General features: G+C 43.2%; 1 protein-coding gene across 1 annotated transcript in view; it reads right to left on the reverse strand.

Annotated features, from left to right (window-relative positions):
* The window catches only part of LOC311112981 (phospholipid-transporting ATPase ABCA1-like), a 207,230-nt gene that overhangs the window by 27,545 nt on the left and 159,537 nt on the right, over positions 1–20,148 (reverse strand). The window contains exons 39-43 of the mRNA XM_084156107.1: positions 11,896–12,019; positions 9,837–9,966; positions 8,058–8,178; positions 3,073–3,135; positions 1,544–1,650 (exon numbers count right to left, since the gene is read on the reverse strand). Of these exons, the coding sequence (XP_084012233.1) occupies positions 1,544–1,650; positions 3,073–3,135; positions 8,058–8,178; positions 9,837–9,966; positions 11,896–12,019 (545 nt within the window). The remainder of the gene's footprint in view (positions 1–1,543; positions 1,651–3,072; positions 3,136–8,057; positions 8,179–9,836; positions 9,967–11,895; positions 12,020–20,148) is intronic.

The raw sequence follows: 20,148 nt of genomic DNA on the forward strand, positions 1-20,148 counted from the left end.
AGTCTGAGAGTAGTGAAAAAGGCAGCTAAACTCGCATATCGAAAAGGAATGCTTCCCGCTGTCTAGAGGGTTTTCCTTAATCTGCCTTACACCATGTGTAAAACTATAGCTGGAGCTTGACAAAATGCTCTACCAAGCTCTACCCAGCAGTGGGCCGGTAGGAAGTAATCGCTCACGGGATGGAGGTTATTTGCGGCGGGCTTTACGAGTGTAAATGGACAATCAACAAATTTGAGATTTGCGGGTTCAACACAAACTCTTATTTGGAGAGAAAATGATGTTTTCCCTCTATTTGTTGCTCCCACTGCTTAAATAGTCACTCTCTCACCCTCCTCTCATCCACGAACGTAATGAGGCGAAAACAGAGGGTGGGCGTCCTGTCATTTTCATTTTTCTTCTGTCTGTTTTTCTTTCCCTAAAGGTCCAAGAGATCGCCTTTGATCACTGCTGGCAACATTAATCAACATTAATGTTGGCGTGTTTTGCTCCATCTCTTTGTTGAACACAAAGTAAATGACCAGTTTTCATAAATGAATAACTATGGCAACACAACTGGTGACGCAAACCTGTGGAGACAGCAAGGAACTAGTATTCATCCACCAATTGCCTTATATCGTTTCCATAGAGATGAGTACTTCATTCGGAGCTGAGGAAAGGGAGATGGTCTTTCTCTCTAAATATGAAGGAACAAGACCCTTTTTGAGTGTACAAGGCATTTTTGTGTTTGTTTATTTGGGTGTATGTGTGTGTATATGTGTGCTTCTGAGTCTCTGTGTGTGGCAGGAGGGACAGAAAACAAGAGTGGGGGAGAGGGAGAGGGAAAGAGAGAGGGTGTGCAACAGAATGAAATATGTGGGAGATGGAGAGTGGAAGAGAGAGAACGGGGAATGTGCGAGACAGCATGTTGAAAAAATGAACAAGGGACATGAGAGTACTAGAGTTGAAACGGACGAGAAAACAGAATGTAGAAGAGAGGTCGAGACATCCAGAGGGAGAGAGAGGAAAACCCAAAGTAAGTGAGAGCAAAAGTTGCTGAGAAAGAGTAGGACTGTGTCCCAAATGGCAGCCTGTTTACTGCATAGTGCATTCATTTTGACGAGAGCCATATGGGCCCTGTTCAAAAGTAGTGCACTATATAGGAATAGGGTACCATTTGGGACGGGTCAACCAACACAAACGAGAAAAGCTAACAAAACTCCCTTGGTTCTATCCCATAAAGGCGCTGCATGGTCATTCTGACGTAGGCGTTGGCCGTAGAGCATTTACAGTGATATGGCCTCTGCAGAAGTCAGGGCATTCATACTTCTTGCGCTTCGCGGAGCAGCGCAGAACTGTTGTGAAGGAAGTTGTCAAGGAAGTGAGTTTGTGCTTATACAGGACCTCCCGTCCCCACCTACTGTCAACCAATCATGTCAATGTGGAGCTATACGGAGCCCTCCACATTGTTAAACATTTTTAGAGGCGCACGACGTTGCGGTATGGAGCTCAATTTGTGTGTGTGTGTGTGTGTGTGTGCGCTGACAGCCAGGTGGCTCCTCCTCACCTGTATCCGTTTAGGAAGGCCTCCCCTCCGGAGATGGAGATGTCCCCCGTCAGCATCTTGAAGGTGGTTGTTTTTCCTGCCCCGTTAATCCCCAGAAGTCCAAAGCACTATTGACACACACACACAACCACAAACACACACAGTGGAGCCCTCATTAACAAAGAACATTGGACGACGATATCCAAGATTTCCAATGGAGCATCTCATTACGTAACAAAAAACATTGGACGAAGATGATTCAAAGAACAAGATGCTCTACTCTATCGTAACCCTTTGTTGAGGTAAAGCTATTGGTTGTTGATAATGGAGTGTGAATCATTTTCTGACTCTGGTAGCAGTTGATAGCCAAGTATACTTACTGGACTCAATAAATGGATTCAGTCATTCAACATACATGATTGGAATAGGGCTTTTGGTACTAGACTGTTGACTTACTTAACACAATTGTATTGTTTGTGCTGTAGGAACTGTGTGTCGTAAGAGGCAGTATTTGCATCACTGTGTCAATATTATTTGAGTTATCCACACATTGAAACAAACCAAATTGACAGGAATTTCTGTACACAATTACATACGGCTGTTCATTGTCAACATTTAGTGTCATACATTAGAAACACCACTCATATATCCAACAGTCCACACGTGACACACACACAAACACACAAACACCACTCACCCCAATCCCCCACTACAGTCATCCCCCAACACCCCCCCTCCATTACCCCTTCTCTCCCTAACCACTGATCATAACACTTCTTCCTCTTCTTCTTTTTCTCTCTCTGACAGAGCTCTCGTCTTCTTCTTCTTCTCTCTCTGACAGAGCGCTCTTCTTCTTCTCTCTCTCTGACAGAGTTGATACTTCCACTTCCTCCCCCAGGGCACTTCTTCTGACAACAGACCTCCTGGTCAGGTCACCCTACTGACCCTACCTAACCTACCCTACCTACCTACCCAACCTAACTACCCTACCCACCCCACACTACCTAACTATCTACCTACCCAACCTAACCTAACCTAACCTACACACACACTAACCACCCTGCCCAACCTACCCAACGAGCCATTGAGTTCATTGATCCATTCTTGTTTCCAACCCTGTGCTGTGAAAGTGTGGCGGCAAGGTGAAGCTCGGTTGTAAATAATGCATGAAACAAAGTAGGAGATCCAGTCATATTCCGCTGGCATTTACATTACGTTTTGGGTAAACAGGGCGAGGAGAATACAGAGAATACACCCCGCCACGCGTGAACGTGTCAGCGTTGGAGATCATGTTGAAATCAAAGAGTTCTGGGATGTGAGTGTGATGGTGAGTGTGTGTGAGTGTTAGAGAGAGAGAGAGAGAGAGAGAGAGAGAGAGAGAGAGAGAGAGAGAGAGAGAGAGAGAGAGAGAGAGAGAGAGAAAGAGAGAAAGCGAGAGAGAGTAGAGAGTATGAGATGGATCAGGGATTTTATCACTGTACATGTTTCCAAAAGCAATGGGTTTCCTTGGTATCGACTTATTTGCATGTGTGTGTGTGTGTTTGGCTCACCTCTGCGGCTGGAATGCCCACACACACCCTGTCCACAGCAGGAATCTTCTTCCCTGAGTACACCTGCAAGGAACAGACAGAATAATTAATCAGAGGGAGGGAGGGAGGTAAGAGGTGAGGGAACGAGAGGCCTCCCCTCTCTGGACATGGATCTCAACGGCATCATATTCCCTATACAGTGCACTACTTTTGGCCAGAGCCCAAGTAGTGCACTAGTAAGTAGGGTGCCATTTGGGACGCAGTCCTAGTCTCAGGTGGCGTCTGCTACTCACTCCAGTCTGTTTAGATTCATTATACCAGAGATAAAAATATCTTAGAACAGAACACATGTAACCTTCATCAACTAGTATTTCCTGTACACCACCTATCATGTCATTCAGTCCATCTTACTTCAACATGGTCTTGCCTGCCCCAAACGCAATAAGTTGGTTAGCCATTCAAAACAATAGAATTCTCCCCGCCCCTCCCCCCCAAAAAGCCCAATCGTAGCTATGTACCACTTTCAAAAACAAAGAGACATGGGGCTGCTTATAGCTGGTTAAAATCACATGAAGCACACCAGATGATGTCATCAGTGTCTCCGGGTGATGTCATCAGAAACCCTTATCTTCTATCGTTTTGACTACAAGACATAGAAACACGTCGTTTTCACATGGTGCTGGAGATTATGAATTTGATGTTGAAAAAGGGGTGAATTACTCTTTAATGCACATGACATAAGATAGTGGATAAAGGGATGAAATATGAACACTAGACTGCATACTTGGGCCTACGGGGCCATCTGAGCCTGAGGCTCAGTCAGGGGCAGACTTAGTGATTGGGAGGCCCCAGGCAGAGGCCAGTCTGAGGCCTTGATGATGTGAGGCCTGATGGTAAGTCTACCACTGAGCTCAGTAACCCATTGACAGTTTACACGGAGAGTAAAACAGTTTGGTATTCTCTGTACGATTCCGACTCCCGCCTTGATCTTGCAGAAAACTGCAGATTAGAATGTGTCTGGGTTTCACTGCTCCTAGCCTGCAAACTAACTCGCTGTTTGATATTGGAATTTGCATTTAACACAGTATTTTCTTCTTCTTCAAATATCAGCCGCAGAGGTGCAGCCCAAGCAGGCTACTCACTCACCTTCCTCCAACAAGTCAAAATTCTCGAGTCGACATCATCGGCGCTGCTGTTGCGAGTAGCGGTAAACAAACCAACACTTAGAAGAGTAAAATGGGTTCGGGATTATACAAATAACTGAGAAATTGTCGACAAAATGAAACACGTAGCATGTCAAGCAACATTGCTACCGTGGCCGACCACGAGGAGCGAGTTTGAAGTGGTTTCAAAGAGAAGTTAGATGTATTTTTCTTTGTAAGAAAAAAAACAGAACTTGACAAGGTTCTTGGCAGGTCTGGCAATTTAGATCTCATTCAGCACTCGACAGGAAGGACGGACACAGCTCTACTCTCCTTGGGGGATGAATTCCAGTATAATTGTGTCATTTGTATTTCTCCTCTTCTCAGGTCTGAATCATACAACCCTAGGTAAGAGACCGACGGGGGCATAATGGCATACTGTAATGACATCATTATGGTCGATAATTGATGTCTGCTCTGGTTGTAAAGAAGTGGGGGACCTAACGCACATGTCAAATGCTCTGCCGGTCTGTCTGTCTGCCAGTCAGCCTGTCTGTCTGCCCATCTATCGATGTCTATCCATCTACAGTATTTCTATCTTTCTATCTAAAGTATTTATAGCTCTGTGTGTCTCTGGATTTTCTCTGACCAGCCCTTTCCTATCTATGTAATGCAGGTGCTATGAGTTAGTAGTACAATGGACATGAGGAGTAAATGCATGTTTTATGTTCACTTCCTGGTCATTGCTACGTTAAAATGAGTATGTGACTGTGGGCAGGCCAGGGTATGTTAAAAGTGTGTATGAGCCTACTCTCTGGATTTATGAGACACCTTTACAATTCCATTAATGTTTGGAAGAAGGTACTTCTAGTCTCATGAAGGTGAATGAATATTAGGCCATGAAACACCTACTTACTGCAAGCATTTCTCTTACTTGTCAGCTTGTGTATTCGGAGCAGTGCCAATGGGGCAGAAATTAAGTTACAATCTTTTGGTGCAGTGAAACACTGTGCTATAGTAGCCAACCCATCCCCACTCTTTCAATGGAGGTGTTCCAAATGGGACCCTATTCCCTTTATAGTGCACTACTTGACAAGGGCTCTGGTCAAAAGTAGTGCACTATATAGGGAATAGGGTGCCATTTGAGATGCAGGCAATGCAACCATCGACAACAAGAGCCCCCCAGCGCCAGTTCAAGCCTGACAAACAACAATGTCTTATTCATCGCCGTGATAGCGTGTCAAATGTACACCATGTTTGCTTAAAAGCCCGGGGGGCATACACTATTGTTGTGGACTTGGACATGCTACTCCCCTGGATTGCATGCTACTTTGGGGTTAGCGTGCTGCGCCACAGCACTGGTACAACACTAGCAGACACGGTTGGAAGAAGTAAAGTTCCTATCCTAACAAGACAGTTAAAGGATAATTCGCTCGTGTCCCGAACAGCGTAATGGCTGTCGAGGTAGTGGCGAGGGGGTGCCAGTTAATCGGATGAGACAGCTGAGAAAATCTGATGCCGCTCGACGGACTACACACACACGGTTTAGAGAGAGAGCAAGGAGTCTGCATTTTCTGACCCCAACAGCTAGGGTCACAAGCCTGGCTGGGAGACACAAAACAAAGTGCTAAACTAGTGTTTTAAAAATCAAAAGAATGTCAGACCTTTTCAGACCTTTAGTCTAATGTCAAGATGAAGCCACGTCCCACAACATCGACATTAGTCTACTTTCGAGGTCTGAAAACATCTGACTAACTTGTATTTATTTGTGAAATGTCTCTTTAAGTTGTTGTTGTATTAACATGCTGTTACACAGCACTTCAGTAATTGCAATTTCACAGTAAACACAGTGTGAACAATGGTCACCCCTCGTACACAAATGACAACATTTTATTAAATCATCAGAAATAATTCTAAAAGTAATTCTATCAACAGTAAAATTGAAATGCTGCTAGTCTTACAGTATCTGCCAAGCATTGAGTCTCACCGCTCGTAGCTCATGTTCTAATATGGATAACGTACTCACATGACTCCTATAACATCAAACAGCTGTCACAGGCAGTGCGCCATTAAAAAGTTTCTCTCCTAGTTTCTGAGTGACTGGAAGGTCACTGTGACAGCACGGGGCGTGCTAGTGCTAACTGGCGGACGTGCCGTCATAACGGACCCCATCGATTACGCCGCCGTGGTAACAGCTAACCCCGAGGTTAAACTAAGCAATGAGGCGGGAGGTAAACGGTTCTTCCTGAGTGAAGGAAGAGAAGGAGGAGGAGGCATCTGACAGATGATTGATGGGCTGTCAATCGCTTGAGAGACATGCTCAGATTTATGGCGAGACCAAGGCAGGTTGAGGTGACGCACTCATTGATCAATTTGTTATCTGCGCTCTATGGCTGGATTGCACCAGCTGTGGTGGGAGGCGGGAGCCTACCGGGTGGGTCTCGGTACCTTGTTTTTTTGTTTGGGCACTCTGTATCTTCCAACCAATATAAATGAAATCATATCTTGAGGCAACTTGAAGAGCCTTGTGGTTTTGTGTCTTTCTCTGCATGTGTCAGTGTCACTGCCAGTACTACAATAGCGAACCCAAAAACAGATGCATGACAACAAGAAAGATTGGTCTATAATTGAAACTTGATAGGAAGGTACAGCTGTACATAGCTCTAAGCTAACTTATCACAGGTTACAGATTGTGAAACAAGACAAGACTTTATGAAGTTACTCCTGTGCCCACCTTGTCTGCTGTGGGCGGCAATACATTATCCAGTCCTGACATTTTTTTTCTCCAAAGCTTGATCGTTAATTACCTCGGAGTGTGAGTGAGTGTGTCCGTGAGAGATTGAGAGGGGGTAAGATGGAGTGGGTGAGATGGCATGAGATGGCGAGGGAGGGTTTGAAGAGATGTCACGTTTGGACAGATGTCGACGAAGGGCTGTTGCCGCGGCGACGCTTCCTGCCGCCACGAGCTCGAGAGAGGAACATCTGGCCTCGGCCAGGGTGTTAATCTGGGCGTGATTAAGTGGCGTCCGTTACCCAGCATGCCGTGCACCACTCGCATGCTCACTTTCTGAAAACCTTCGAGGGAGGGGGGGGACGAGAGTTGTTGGGCTTAGCGACACAGCTTGAGAGAGAGATCTCATCGGTGTTGCCTCACAGAAAATACATACCCCTCCCTTCCTTTGCACACTTCTCCCCACACTCCCAATGTGTCCGTGGAGTGTGGAGTGACTACAGCTGCACCTCGTCAGCCTGCAGCATACTGTGACGGATAAATGACACCAAAGTATCAAAGGAAAGGGAGGAGGAAACCAATAGACACAGCTGGGGTAAACGTTCAGAACTTCAGAATGTTGCAGATAGAAATGTAACAAATAAACCGGTCAGTGTCCAATGCTACATAACAGGGAATATAGTATGCTTACTTACTTTCTCGTGTTCTTCTTATTTCTTATTTTTATTTCTCGTGTGTTTTTGTTCTACCTTATGTTATTTTTAGTATTACATTGTTATTGACTACTGTATTGTTGGGTTTAGAGCTGGCAAGAAAGGCATTTCATTGTACATGTGCATGTGACATTGAAACTTGAAATCATATTTGTTCTATTTATTTTCTATCTGAAGGTTTTGTAATGTAATGTCCTGAACGGACCCTAGGCCTTGAGCACTGAGGCCCCTGGATCGTATTCACTAGGAATAAAACAGAAGCACAAAGGCTGAAACTGGGAGGGACTACCTGATCTTGTCCAATGAGAAACTCTTTCTGTTTTCCGTTGGGAAATGTTTTGCTACGGTATGCACTAATGAGTATAACCGTGTATGGTGATGTTGCTACCGTAAGTGTGGTAGTAGACCGTGGTACTGTACCTTAGAGAGATTGCAGATTCTCAACAGGTCTTTCTCTGCGCCGCCTTGATGGATGCGTGCACGTTCCCGTGCCACATCCACATCTTCGTCCTCCTTGGAGAATGACTCTCCAGAAATCAGTCTGGAAATTCAAAAACACTTCAACCACACATTCTCACAATCTCACCACATTCCCATGAAGCCAACAATTCAAATCCCAAATGATGACAACCTGTTAATACACTACATGACCAAACGTATGTGGACACCTGCTCGTCAAACATCTCATTCCAAAATCATGGGCATTAATATGGAGTTGGTCCCCCCTTTGCTGCTATAACAGCCTCCACTCTTCTGAGAAGGCTTTCCACTAGATGTTGGAACATTGCTGCGGGGATTTGCTTCCATTCAGCCACAAGAACATTACTGAGGTCGGACAGTGATGTTGGGCGATTAGGCCTGGCTCACAGTTGGCGTTCCAATTCATCCCAAAGGTGTCCAATGGGGTTGAGGTCAGGACTCTGTGCAGGCCAGTCAAGTTCTTCCACACCAAACTCGACAAACCATTTCTGTATGGACCTCGCCTTGTGCACGAGGGCATTGTCATGCTGAAACAGGAAAGCGCCTTCCACAAAATGTTGCCACGAAGTTGGAAGCACAGAATCGTCTAGAATGTAATTGTATGCTGTAGCATTAAGATCTCCCTTCACTGGAACTAAGGGGCCTAGCCCGAACCATGAAAAACAGCCCCAGACCATTATTCATCCTCCACCAAACTTTACAGTTGGCACTACGCATTGGGGCAGGTAGCGTTCTCCTGGCATCCACCAATCCCAGATTCGTCCGTCGGACTGCCAGATGGTGAAGCGTGATTCATCACTCCAGAGAACACGTTTCCACTGCTCCAGAGTCCAATGGTGGCGAACCTTACACCACTCCAGCCGACGCTTGGCATTGCTCATGGTGATCTTAGGCTTGTGTGTGGCTGCTCGGCAATGGAAACCCATTTCATGAAGTTCCCTAAGAACAGTTATTGTGCTGACTTTGCTTCCAGAGGCAGTTTGGAACTCTGTAGTGAGTGTTGCAACCGAGGGCAGACGATTTTTACGTGCTACGCACTTCAGCACTCGCAGTCCCGTTCGGTGAGCTTGTGTGGCCTACCACTTCACGGCTGAGCCATTGTTGCTCCTAGACGTTTCCACTTCACAATAACAGCACTTACAGTTGACCGGGGCAGTTCTCGCAGGGCAGACATTTGATGAACTGACTTGTTGGAAAGGTGGCATCCTATGATGGTGCCACGTTGAAATTGACTGAGCTCGTCAGTAAGGCCATTCTACTGCCAATGTTTGTCTATGGAGATTGCATTGCTGTGTGCTCAATTTTATACACCTGTCAGCAACGGGTCCACTAATTTGAATGGGTGTCCACATACTTTTGTATATATAGAGTATATCCTAATGTTTTTCACTAATGGGAGAATTTGTTAAAATTTTCCCAATAAAATGCCAGTTTCGTAATGGAGATACATTACTGTGACATTACTGTGGTTTGTAATTATGTAAGCTAAAAAGAATAGTGATGACAACGCTTAGTGATATTTCACTAACAATGTTACCCATTAACATGATGTCGAATGACGAATGCATTATTGGGCTAATAAAAAGATAAATGGATGAAATGGGTAAATGGATAAACAAGGAATGGTCTAAACGTTTTTGAGAAATCAACTCTGATACTGTAATGAAGCAGACTCATCCTCAATCTTTACTTAATATCATTGTATTATTCTACTCTTGCCTGGGCTTGTAGCAGAATTTATACTGGATAAGGAGAGTGATGGTGAACATGACTGCCCCCTGGATGGCCATGGCACAGAGGTTCTTCCCCACCATGTCCCAGCTGAGGGGGTCCTGGAAACGGTCTTCCCCTGGGAGAGACAAAAAACACAGTTCTTGATCAAGACAAACATATTGTTTGTAACTGCTATGTACCATAATCACGTCGGATGGGTGCCCCTGGAACTCAATGGTAAGGGTCTAAATCTCAGCGGCTCAGGTCCACTGACTGACACTCATAGAACTGCCATCCACCTTAGTCAGTGGGAGATATCTGAACAAATGCACTTTATTCTAAATGGGAGCCCTTTCACTAATATAGATGTTTCTTTAAAGCTGACAGCAACTGACTATCTCTCTCTCCCTCTCTCCTTCCCTGTTTCTCTCGCTCTGTGCTGGAGGGATGATGGACAGAAACAGAAGTGTTCAGTCTCATTCTCCCGCTAATAGGCTGTCTCCAGACTAGCCTTTTAAGTTGTGATTGCTTTCCTCATTACGTTCGCCGCTGCAAATGATTCTCTAACTGCTACTTCCTGTCACATCTACTCCCCAGATAAAGCCTCTGCTCCCGCCTTTCATGTGTCTCTGCCTCTAAATCTCCCCTGTGTCCATATCCACTTTTGTTTTCTATATTTTGTGTTGAGAATTGCGACGGACGGCTACGGTCGCGTTATTGGTCAAATGTTAGTCCCCCTGAGGGACTAATAGCTGCTATTTGGTAATGATGTAGCAACACGTAAGAGGAGGAGAAAGTGTGTTAAGTACTGCAAAAGGCAGTGGTAACATCTATGGGCACTATGTGTGACGGTATGAAGAAGATGGTGTGAAGGCATTGTGGAAGTAGAGGACTACTTTTAAAGTAGCTAAGCTAATGGTGGTTGGCAAACCTTAAACCCAAAATGTCCGCTACTTAATGTTACATTAGTATGTAGCCAGTGGAAAGTTTGCACCTGTTATTCTGAATAAAATATGGAAAGACAACACCAAAGCTAAAGCCATGACATCGTCTTTCTTTACACTGTACTTTCTTTTCCTCGTACTACTCAGCTTCATTTGACCTTTCATCCTACCACTTATGATTAATTCCATCTAGGAGGGGAACGCTTTGCACTGATTAACCTTTGTTCTTTGCTGTTACCCATAGTAATGTAATACTACTAATAATAATATATGCCACTTTAATCCAAAGCAATTTACAGTACAGTGAGTGCATACATTAGTATGTAGGCCTATACACTGAGTATACAAAACATAAAAAAATGGTGAAAGCTATGATCCGTTATTGATGTCACTGGTTAAATCCACTTCAATCAGTGTAGATGAAGGGGAGGAGACAGGTTAAAGAAGGAGTTTTAAGCCTTGAGACAATTGAGACATGGATTGTGTATGTGTGCCATTCAGTGGGTGAATGGGCAAGACAAAATAGTTAAGTGCTTTTAATGGGGTATGGTATTAGGTGACAGGCGCACCAGTTTGTGTCGACAAATGCAATGCTGCTGGGTTTTTCACACTCAACACAACTGTGGGAAGCATTGGAGTCAACATGGGCCAGCATCCCTGTGGAACGCTTTCCACACCTTGTAGAGTCCATGTCCCGACGAATTGAAGCTGTTCTGAAGGCAAAAAGCAGTTGTGGCTGGAGCAACAATTTACAAATAACATTTTTGATAAGTGTGCACCAGTGTCATTTCGCACTTTAGTTGTTCATATTACAGTTATAAATAAAAAAAATTAAAAATGGAATTGTGTAATTAAAAGTACAACGTTATTCAGATGGAGTGTAATGATAGCATATGTATAATATATTAAAAGACTGAAAAAAATACTAATTTAAAGTACAATTTTAATAAGTGTGTTGAAGTGTAATGATAGTATACAGATCTCTGCAGATATAGATATATGTTAAAAAGTTTGATTTGAATAGTTTTACCATAATTCATTTTTAACATTTCCCAAACAATTTACTCCCTGGTGTGGTATTTATGGTATTTAAGCGTGAAGGTGGTGTAGGGGATGCTCACCAAAGCTTTCGTACAAGGTGGCCATAGCCTGGTTCTTGCCCATGTCGATGAGCCCTCGACCCAGACAGAAGTGCGGAAAAATCAGCAGCACCTGCTTCACAATGTCATTGATTTTCGAAATGTTCTGTGGGGGAAAAACACAAACCGAAAAAAAAAACAATGCATTAGCGACGCACAAAAGACGAGAAAGACTGCAAGACATAACGGCAAATTATCATTAGGCGTGACACATGACAGTGATCCCGCTGGATGCGTCTGTGTGGCACCTGCCAAGGCACGAGTCTGTCGAGTGACCTGAGGGAAGCAGCGGGTTTGGAACCCCCAGCGGCGGGAAAATAGTGTTTGTGGAGTTCAGAGTTTTCCGACACTCGCCAGATAATTAAAGAACATCCTCCGTACTCGCTCATCAGCGGAGGCACACTGTGTGCTTGAGTGGGGCGCCAAATGACATGGAAATGAGCCTCGGCTTCTTGACTCGTTATTAAGGGGCACGCTTGCTCGCTCAGTGATTTCTCTCTCACCCGCGTTATGTGAGGGCAGGAACAGCTGCTCACACATACAGATGGAAACTTCCTCTTCCCAAGCACTGAGACTTTGAAAGATGAACACATTCAGAGTGATATACTTCCCACTTTCCCACTTGCAATAAAAGACAAAACTACATGCACACAGTCACACTATTACACAAATTCACAGCCATCTTATCGGCTGTTTAATTACCCAGGTTAGGCCTGTTCACATCTGGTCCTTCCTGATTAAGCCACCACTCCTGAAATCCCTTCTCCTCCTTGCGGCTATACTGCGGAATGATGGCGCCTTTAAAAGCACACAAGCCCTAATTAATTAAATGAAGGAATGAATGAAAGACAGCCAGACTGCACTGACTACTACACCGCCAGTCTCAGCTCTCAACATCTCTTTCATTACAGAGGATTGAGGGAATAAAGTGAGGGGGGAGATTGATGGAGGAAAGATATTGCCACTTCTGCCTGTTCTAAAGCAAGGTTATGCATAATGCATCCATTTGGTCTCAGAGTAGTCTTCAAAGACGCTAGCATACCTTGAGAAAAACCATACATTCACTGTTTCCTCTTTTGGTAGGCGAAAAGTGGGATGCATTTCTTAACATGGTGCAATGTGGGGCGGCAGATGAAAATGACAGATGGCACCTTATCGTTGTCAGATTTATTAATGGTGAGTTGTTGCTCTGTAATTTCTTCCTCTAGTTTGAGGAATGGCATCAATGAAATGATTTACTTGGTCTGCAACTCAATGAATTGTAGATTAAATCAATTGCGGTTCACAAACACTGTTTCTTCTATATTCTAAGCACAGGTGTGGTTTAGAGGCATTAACCAATGGCAATGTCCACAGAGAGCTTTTGCAGCATGTTGGATGTGAAGCAGTGAACACCTGTCATACACTCTTAGAACAAATGGTTACCTAAAGGGTTCTTCAGCTGTCCCCATAGGATAACCCTTTTTGGTACCAGGTAGAACCCTTTTTGGTTCCAGGTAGAATCCTTTTGGGTTCCAGGTAGAACCCTTTTGGGTTCCATGTAGAACCAAAAGGGTTCTACCTTGAACCAAAAAGGGTTCTCCTATGGGGACAGCCGAAGAACCGTTTTAGGTTCTAGATAGCAATTTTTTTCTAAGATAGTAGCGCAAACATTCAAGATGAATTTAGCAGTACAGTTTTCCTTCATCTGTTATGGATTGAATTGGGACCTTTGGTCATGGAGGGTAACTCACTACCGTCATCATTAAAACAAACTTGGTTTGGACTTAATGTATGTCTTCTGGGTATACAGCAGTAATAATGTAGCTCAACTTCAAGTAAAAATGTTCTCTTCTCCTAATGGCTGAACTTAAGCTATAGATCAAAGGTTAGAGTTGGAAAGTCACGGCTAGCTTACATGCAGCAGTAATCTGAGCATTTCTGCCAGGGTGTAAGTGGGCAGTTTGGCCTTATTTCCTTGCAGGCAAGTATGAATGCATAACAAAAATACCTAATTGATCTTGGTGTCAAAACTAACTCTCAAATGTCCAGCAATACGGCTGCCAATTCATCTCAGTCTTATTGAACTTCTACATGTTTTCTCAAAGACTTAAGGACACGCTGGCCAACTAAAATGTCAAGCACGATGTCTTGGCTAATAATCTTGCCATTAATATAATGTATTACTTAGCTACCTTTTATTTTCAATGCTAAGAAGCTCAATTTGAATATATCTGGTCATATCGACACATACTGGGCCCACTCCCACTGAACTATATTTGAAAGAGTTATTCATCATGGTCAAACTTCAAGAAGCTGGCAAAAAGAGCCTGAAGTTAGACACATAAGTGAATTGGAAAAAAATAAATAATAAAAGTAAACCAATGACCTTGTGCAGCCGAGGGCCCATTTGTCTTCGAGAAGAATTTGAAGAAATAGAGACTTAATTCGAGATCAATATGTGAAATAACAGATCTTCTCTCGACTGGGTGTTTATCAAGGAGATCAAAGAGGTTCTTAGGCAATGATGAAACGCTTGACAATTTTCTTCAAAGTTAGCGCTATATGCCCATAAATCATCTCTAAATGGGTTCTGAATGGGAAAAATCTCCAAGGCTCTCGTCTGACCCATATTGCTTTAGTGTTCATATTCCCCAAGCATCGCCTCCATCTTCACCGGAGGGACTTCCGAAAAGGAAAATATATGGCTGGAAGCGTTGTGGGGATTGCGACCGTTAGCTGATTTCTCAAACTTGATGTGTAAAGGGAATTAAATTGAAACTTCATAGTCAGTAATGTACAGTACATCCCAAATGGAATGTAACACAGTACAGTACTGTATATACAAAAACACTCTCTTATACAGTAAAAGACGTAGACAGCAGGACATGCTGATAAACACACATTTTCCTGTATTTAAATACATCCCCCCCCCCCCACCACCCACACACACATCACTATGCCAATGCATGCCACCTCAAAGCATATAGAACAAAACTCTTAAACTACATCATGTCCCTGACTAATACAGCCCCATCGTCTTCCCCCTCCTGACTCAAAATGCCCCTAACCTAGCCAGATCTATGCCCTACAGGCTTGTCTGAGTGGCTAGCGGCTGGTCTCTTGACTCAGACGCTGTCTCATGCATACAAGGCAGGCTGCGATTGATGCGATACTCAGGGAGCATGGGGGGATCTCCCATGCTCCCTCGCTCGGTCTCCAGATAAGACTGGGACATAAAGTACTAAATGTGATGCTGTAGCCACGCTTTGCTTTCCCCTCTAGTTTGGGATTTATTTACTAATGCCCTCTAGACTACCAGTCATCATCCCATAGGGGGAGCTATTCACTTTGACCTTCAGTGGAGAAATAAATGAATGAAGGGAATTTCAATTTTGCTGTTCCAGTTTTAGCTATCATCGCAACGCAGGGTGGAAGCAAGGAATGAAAGTATGAAAGCGTGGAAATAGAGACGACGGAGAAAGATCGAGCTGTCAGATATCTCGCTACAACCTGTCACGGTTAACTGGGGCGTGGTCTTGTGCGTTCTTATCTACGTCGGCCATTTTGACTCCTCTCTGTTCATCCGGTTTATCAGAACAGAACAGAGGAAATGTGGAAACCGGCAACATCCCGGCATGTCACAGCCTATTTTTCCAGGCGGTTCAACAGTGACAGTTCAACTCTGTGACAGTCGATTGGTAGGATAAGTGATGCTTCAGTTCTAGACCGTGGCCAACTAAAGGGCTCGTATCTGCATTGACATCCCCAGGAGTGATAGCTGGGCTGTTATTGTCCCCCGTCTGGCATGTCTCAATTGACCCTGAGAGCTACACTACTACACAGCAGGCTTTCCAATACACTACACAAATGCCCTTGACAAGGAAGAGCCTGGTAAGTCACTCTCACAAATTGGCAGCGACCGGCATGTATTCCATTATTATTGCCAGAGCCCCTTATGAATATGATTCGGCAAAATAATACTGATAAATATATGCGAAAACAAGTGACAACAAAAATATGATTTTGTTTGATGGGGAGGTTGCCAGCAGAAAAGACAAACAAAAAAACAATAAATGGTGAACGACGGCAATGACGATAATGAAATATTTATGCAAATGAGGTTGTCTGGTTATGTAAAAAGGACACCGCCAACATTAAGCTGTGTCTGAGAGACCAGAGAGAGTGGAGGTAAGATGAATGTTCAAAGGACAGCAGCGTATGACAAAGTCAGTGAAGCCAAGAAATTGCTCAGGTTGGAGTGAAGATTAGAGTTACAGTTGAAGTCGGAAGTTTACATACGCTCAGGTTGGAGTCATTAAAACTTGTTTTTCAACCACTCCACAAATTTCTTGTTAACAAACTATAGTTTTGGCAAGTCGGTTAGGACATCTACTTTGTGCATGACACAAGTAATTTTTCTAACAATTGTTTACAGACAGATTATTTCACTTATAATTCACTGTATCACAATTCCAGTGGGTCAGAAGTTTACATACAATAAGTTGACTGTGCCTTTGAACAGCTTGGAAAATTTCAGAAAATGATGTCATAGCTTTAGAAGCTTCTGATAGGCTAATTGACATCATTTGAGTCAATTGGAGGTGTACCTGTGGATGTATTTCAAGGCCTACCTTCAAACTCAGTGCCTCTTTGCTTGACATCATGGGAAAATCAAAAGAAATCAGCCAAGACCGCAGAAAACATATTGTAGACCTCCACAAGTCTGGTTCATCATTGGGAGCAATTTCCAAACGCCTGAAGGTACCACATCCATCTGTACAAACAATAGTACACAAGTATAAACACCACGGGACAACGCAGCCGTCATACCGCTCAGGAAGGAGACGCGTTCTGTTTCCTAGAGATGAACATACTTTGGTGCGAAAAGTGCAAATCAATCCCAGAACAACAGCAAAGGACCTTGTGAAGATGCTGGAGGAAACAGGTACAAAAGTATCTATATCCACAGTAAAACGAGTCCTATATTTGACATAACCTGAAAGGCCGCTCAGCAAAGAAGAAGCCACTGCTCCAAAACCGCCATAAAAAAAGCCAGACTACGGTTGCAACTGCACATGGGCACAAAGATCGTACTTTTTGGAGAAATGTCCTCTGGTCTGATGAAACAAAAATAGAACTGTTTGGCCATAATGACCATTGTTATGTTTGGAGGAAAAAGGGGGGCTGCTTGCAAGCCAAAGAACACCATCCCAACCGTGAAGCACGGGGGTGGCAGCATCATGCTGTGGGGGTGCTTTGCTGCAGGAGGGACTGGAGCTCTTCACAAAATAGATGGCATCATGAGGAAGGAAAAATTATGTGGATATATTGAAGCAAGATCTCAAGACATCAGTCAGGAAGTTAAAGCTTGGTCGCAAATGGGTCTTCCAAATGGACAATGACCCCAAGCATACTTCCAAAGTTGTAGCAAAATGGCTTAAGGACAACAAAGTCAAGGTATTGGAGTGGCCATCACAAAGACCTAAATCCTATAGAACATTTGTGGGCAGAACTGAAAAAGCATGTGCGAGCAAGGAGGCCTACAAACCTGACTCAGTTACACCAGCTCTGTCAGGAGGAATGGGCCTTAATTCACCCAAATTATTGTGGGAAGTTTGTGGAAGACTACCCGAAACGTTTGACCCAAGTTAAACAATTTAAAGGCAATGCTACCAAATACTAATTGAGTGTATGTAAACTTTTGACCCACTGGGAATGTGATGAAATAAATAAAAGCTGAAATAAATCATTCTCTCTACTATCATTCTGACATTTCACATTCTTAAAATAAAGTGGTGATCCTAACTGACCTAAGACAGGGAATTTTTACTAGGATTAAATGTCAGGAATTGTGAAAAAGCTTAAATGTATTTGGCTAAGGTGTATGTAAACATCCGACTTCAACTGTAGCTGACTTGTGAAGCTGAAGCTCAGATGGGGGAACCTGATGTTGCAACTTGTTGGAGTGAAGTGCTTACAACACTAGCATGCACACACGCTCTCTCTCTCTCTCACACACTAGGTATGTGCACACATGGATAAGCACAAATGCTCCCTCGTTCTCTCTGTTGTATGTTCTCTCTCTCTCTCTCTGTTGTATGTTCTCTCTCTGTTGTATGTTCTCTCTCTCTCTCTGTTGTATGCTCTCTCTCTCTCTCTGTTGTATGTTCTCTCTCTCTCTGTTGTATGCTCTCTCTCTGTTGTATGTTCTCTCTCTCTCTCTGTTGTATGCTCTCTCTCTCTCTCTGTTGTATGCTCTCTCTCTCTCTCTGTTGTATGCTCTCTCTCTCTCTCTCTCTCTCTCTCTCTCTCTCTCTCTCTCTCAAATTAAATTAGCTTTATTGGCATGACGTAACAATGTACATATTGCCAAAGCTTACTTTGAATATTTACACTATTAACATAATTAAAATGATCATAATCAATATTGTCAATGGGACAACAGAAACAACAATAACCAAGGGTCAAAATAACCATTGAACAATAACAATATAGAGGACATGTGCAGGTTGGTTGGTCTGTCAGACACTGTCCCTCATCTTATGGCAGGCAGCAATGTAGTGTGCTGCCAACCCACAGCTCTCTGCGTCCTCCCCCAACAGGACGGGTAGCCTATTCTCATCAGAGAGGTCTTTGAAACCTTGAAAATGGTTTCAAATTTGGGGAAATGACACTCTCTAATTGTTTTATGTTTTTAACATTTTGTCAGGAAATGCAGCTCTGTCTCAGGTTCTGCTGTGATGCGGTGGTTGCACAGCCTTTCCTCTACAGGGAGCCAGGTTTTCCTGTGTCTACCCTTCTCAATGGCAAGGCTGTGCTCACTGAGCCTGTACTTTGTCAAGGTTTTTCTAAGGTTTTGATCAGTAACCATGGTCAAATAGTTAGCCACTGTGTACTGTCGTTTTAGGGCCAGATAGCACTGCATTTTACTTTGTGCTTGTGTTTCCCAATAAGCAATGGAGTTTTGTTTTGACTGTGTTGTAATTTGGTTTATTCTGATTGATTGGATGTTCTGGTCCTGAGGCTTCAGTGTGTTAATAGAACAGGTTTGTGAACTCAGCCCCAGCACCAGCTGGATGAGGGGACTATTTTCTTTGCTCAGCTCTTGGCATTGCAGGGCTTGGTAATGATATGAGAGGGGGTCACTGTATTTTAGATAAAACTTAATTGCTATTTTTTGAGTTTTTATTATTAGTGGATATTGGCCTAATTCTGCGCTGCATGCATTGTTTGTAGTTTTCCTCTGGACATGTAGGAGAATCTTACAGAACTCTGCATTCATGGTTTCAATGGGGGTTTGTCCCATTTGGTGAAATCTTGTTTTGCAAGTGGACCCCACACCTCGCTGCCATAAAGTGCAATTGGTTCAATGACACATTCAATTAGTTTTAGCCTCATTTTAAAAGGTATTTCAAATTTTTTTTTAATCAGCTTAATATTGCAGATAGATTGTAACTTCCATCAATGTAATTGTCTGCATCACTTCCAATCCCCCATGTTTTATATATATATATATATATATATACATATACACACATACATACATACATATATATATATATATATACACATACACATACATATATACAAATACATATACACACATACACACACACACATACATACACACACACATACATACATATCCTTTAATTTTTTTAAATATATATTCCCCTTTATTACTTTCCAACCCCGCCACCCTTTCCCCACTTGGAGTAAACTAGTGAACAACAACGCCTAGGCCTCTACTTCCAGCCCATACCCACTCTCTACATTTTATGGACACAGTCAATTTTACAATAATTACATTTTGTTTGTTCTTTCTCCTGAACTTCTTCTACTCTGAACCTCTCCGATCATTTTCATGATGTCCATCCGGTTTGCTTCTATATGCCATATCTTTCTAACTGTGCTCCTTCACAAAAGCTCCCAACCTACAACCCATACACTTATTATGGGCACAGCATGCCTCTTGTTATTGTTTGTTGATAGTTATTAGTCCCATCCTTCAATTCCATTCAACACCTCCCATCTATCTTTTAACACCATCCATATAGGATTTCTATTTGCCATATATATTTCCACTGTACTGTGATGTCTTACAAAAGTTCTGAACCTTTCTATTTTCATTGTTTCTACAGATTGTGAATTGAAAATAAACACTTTTACTAATAGTATTATTATGTTAATGATCGATTGACTATGACTTTTCAGATCACCCAGTAGTGCTATCTGCAGGGTTAGCTCCAGGTA

The sequence above is a fragment of the Coregonus lavaretus genome (genome assembly GCF_964263955.1).
Source record: "Coregonus lavaretus genome assembly, chromosome: 39".
NCBI classification, from domain to species: Eukaryota; Metazoa; Chordata; class Actinopteri; order Salmoniformes; family Salmonidae; genus Coregonus; species Coregonus lavaretus.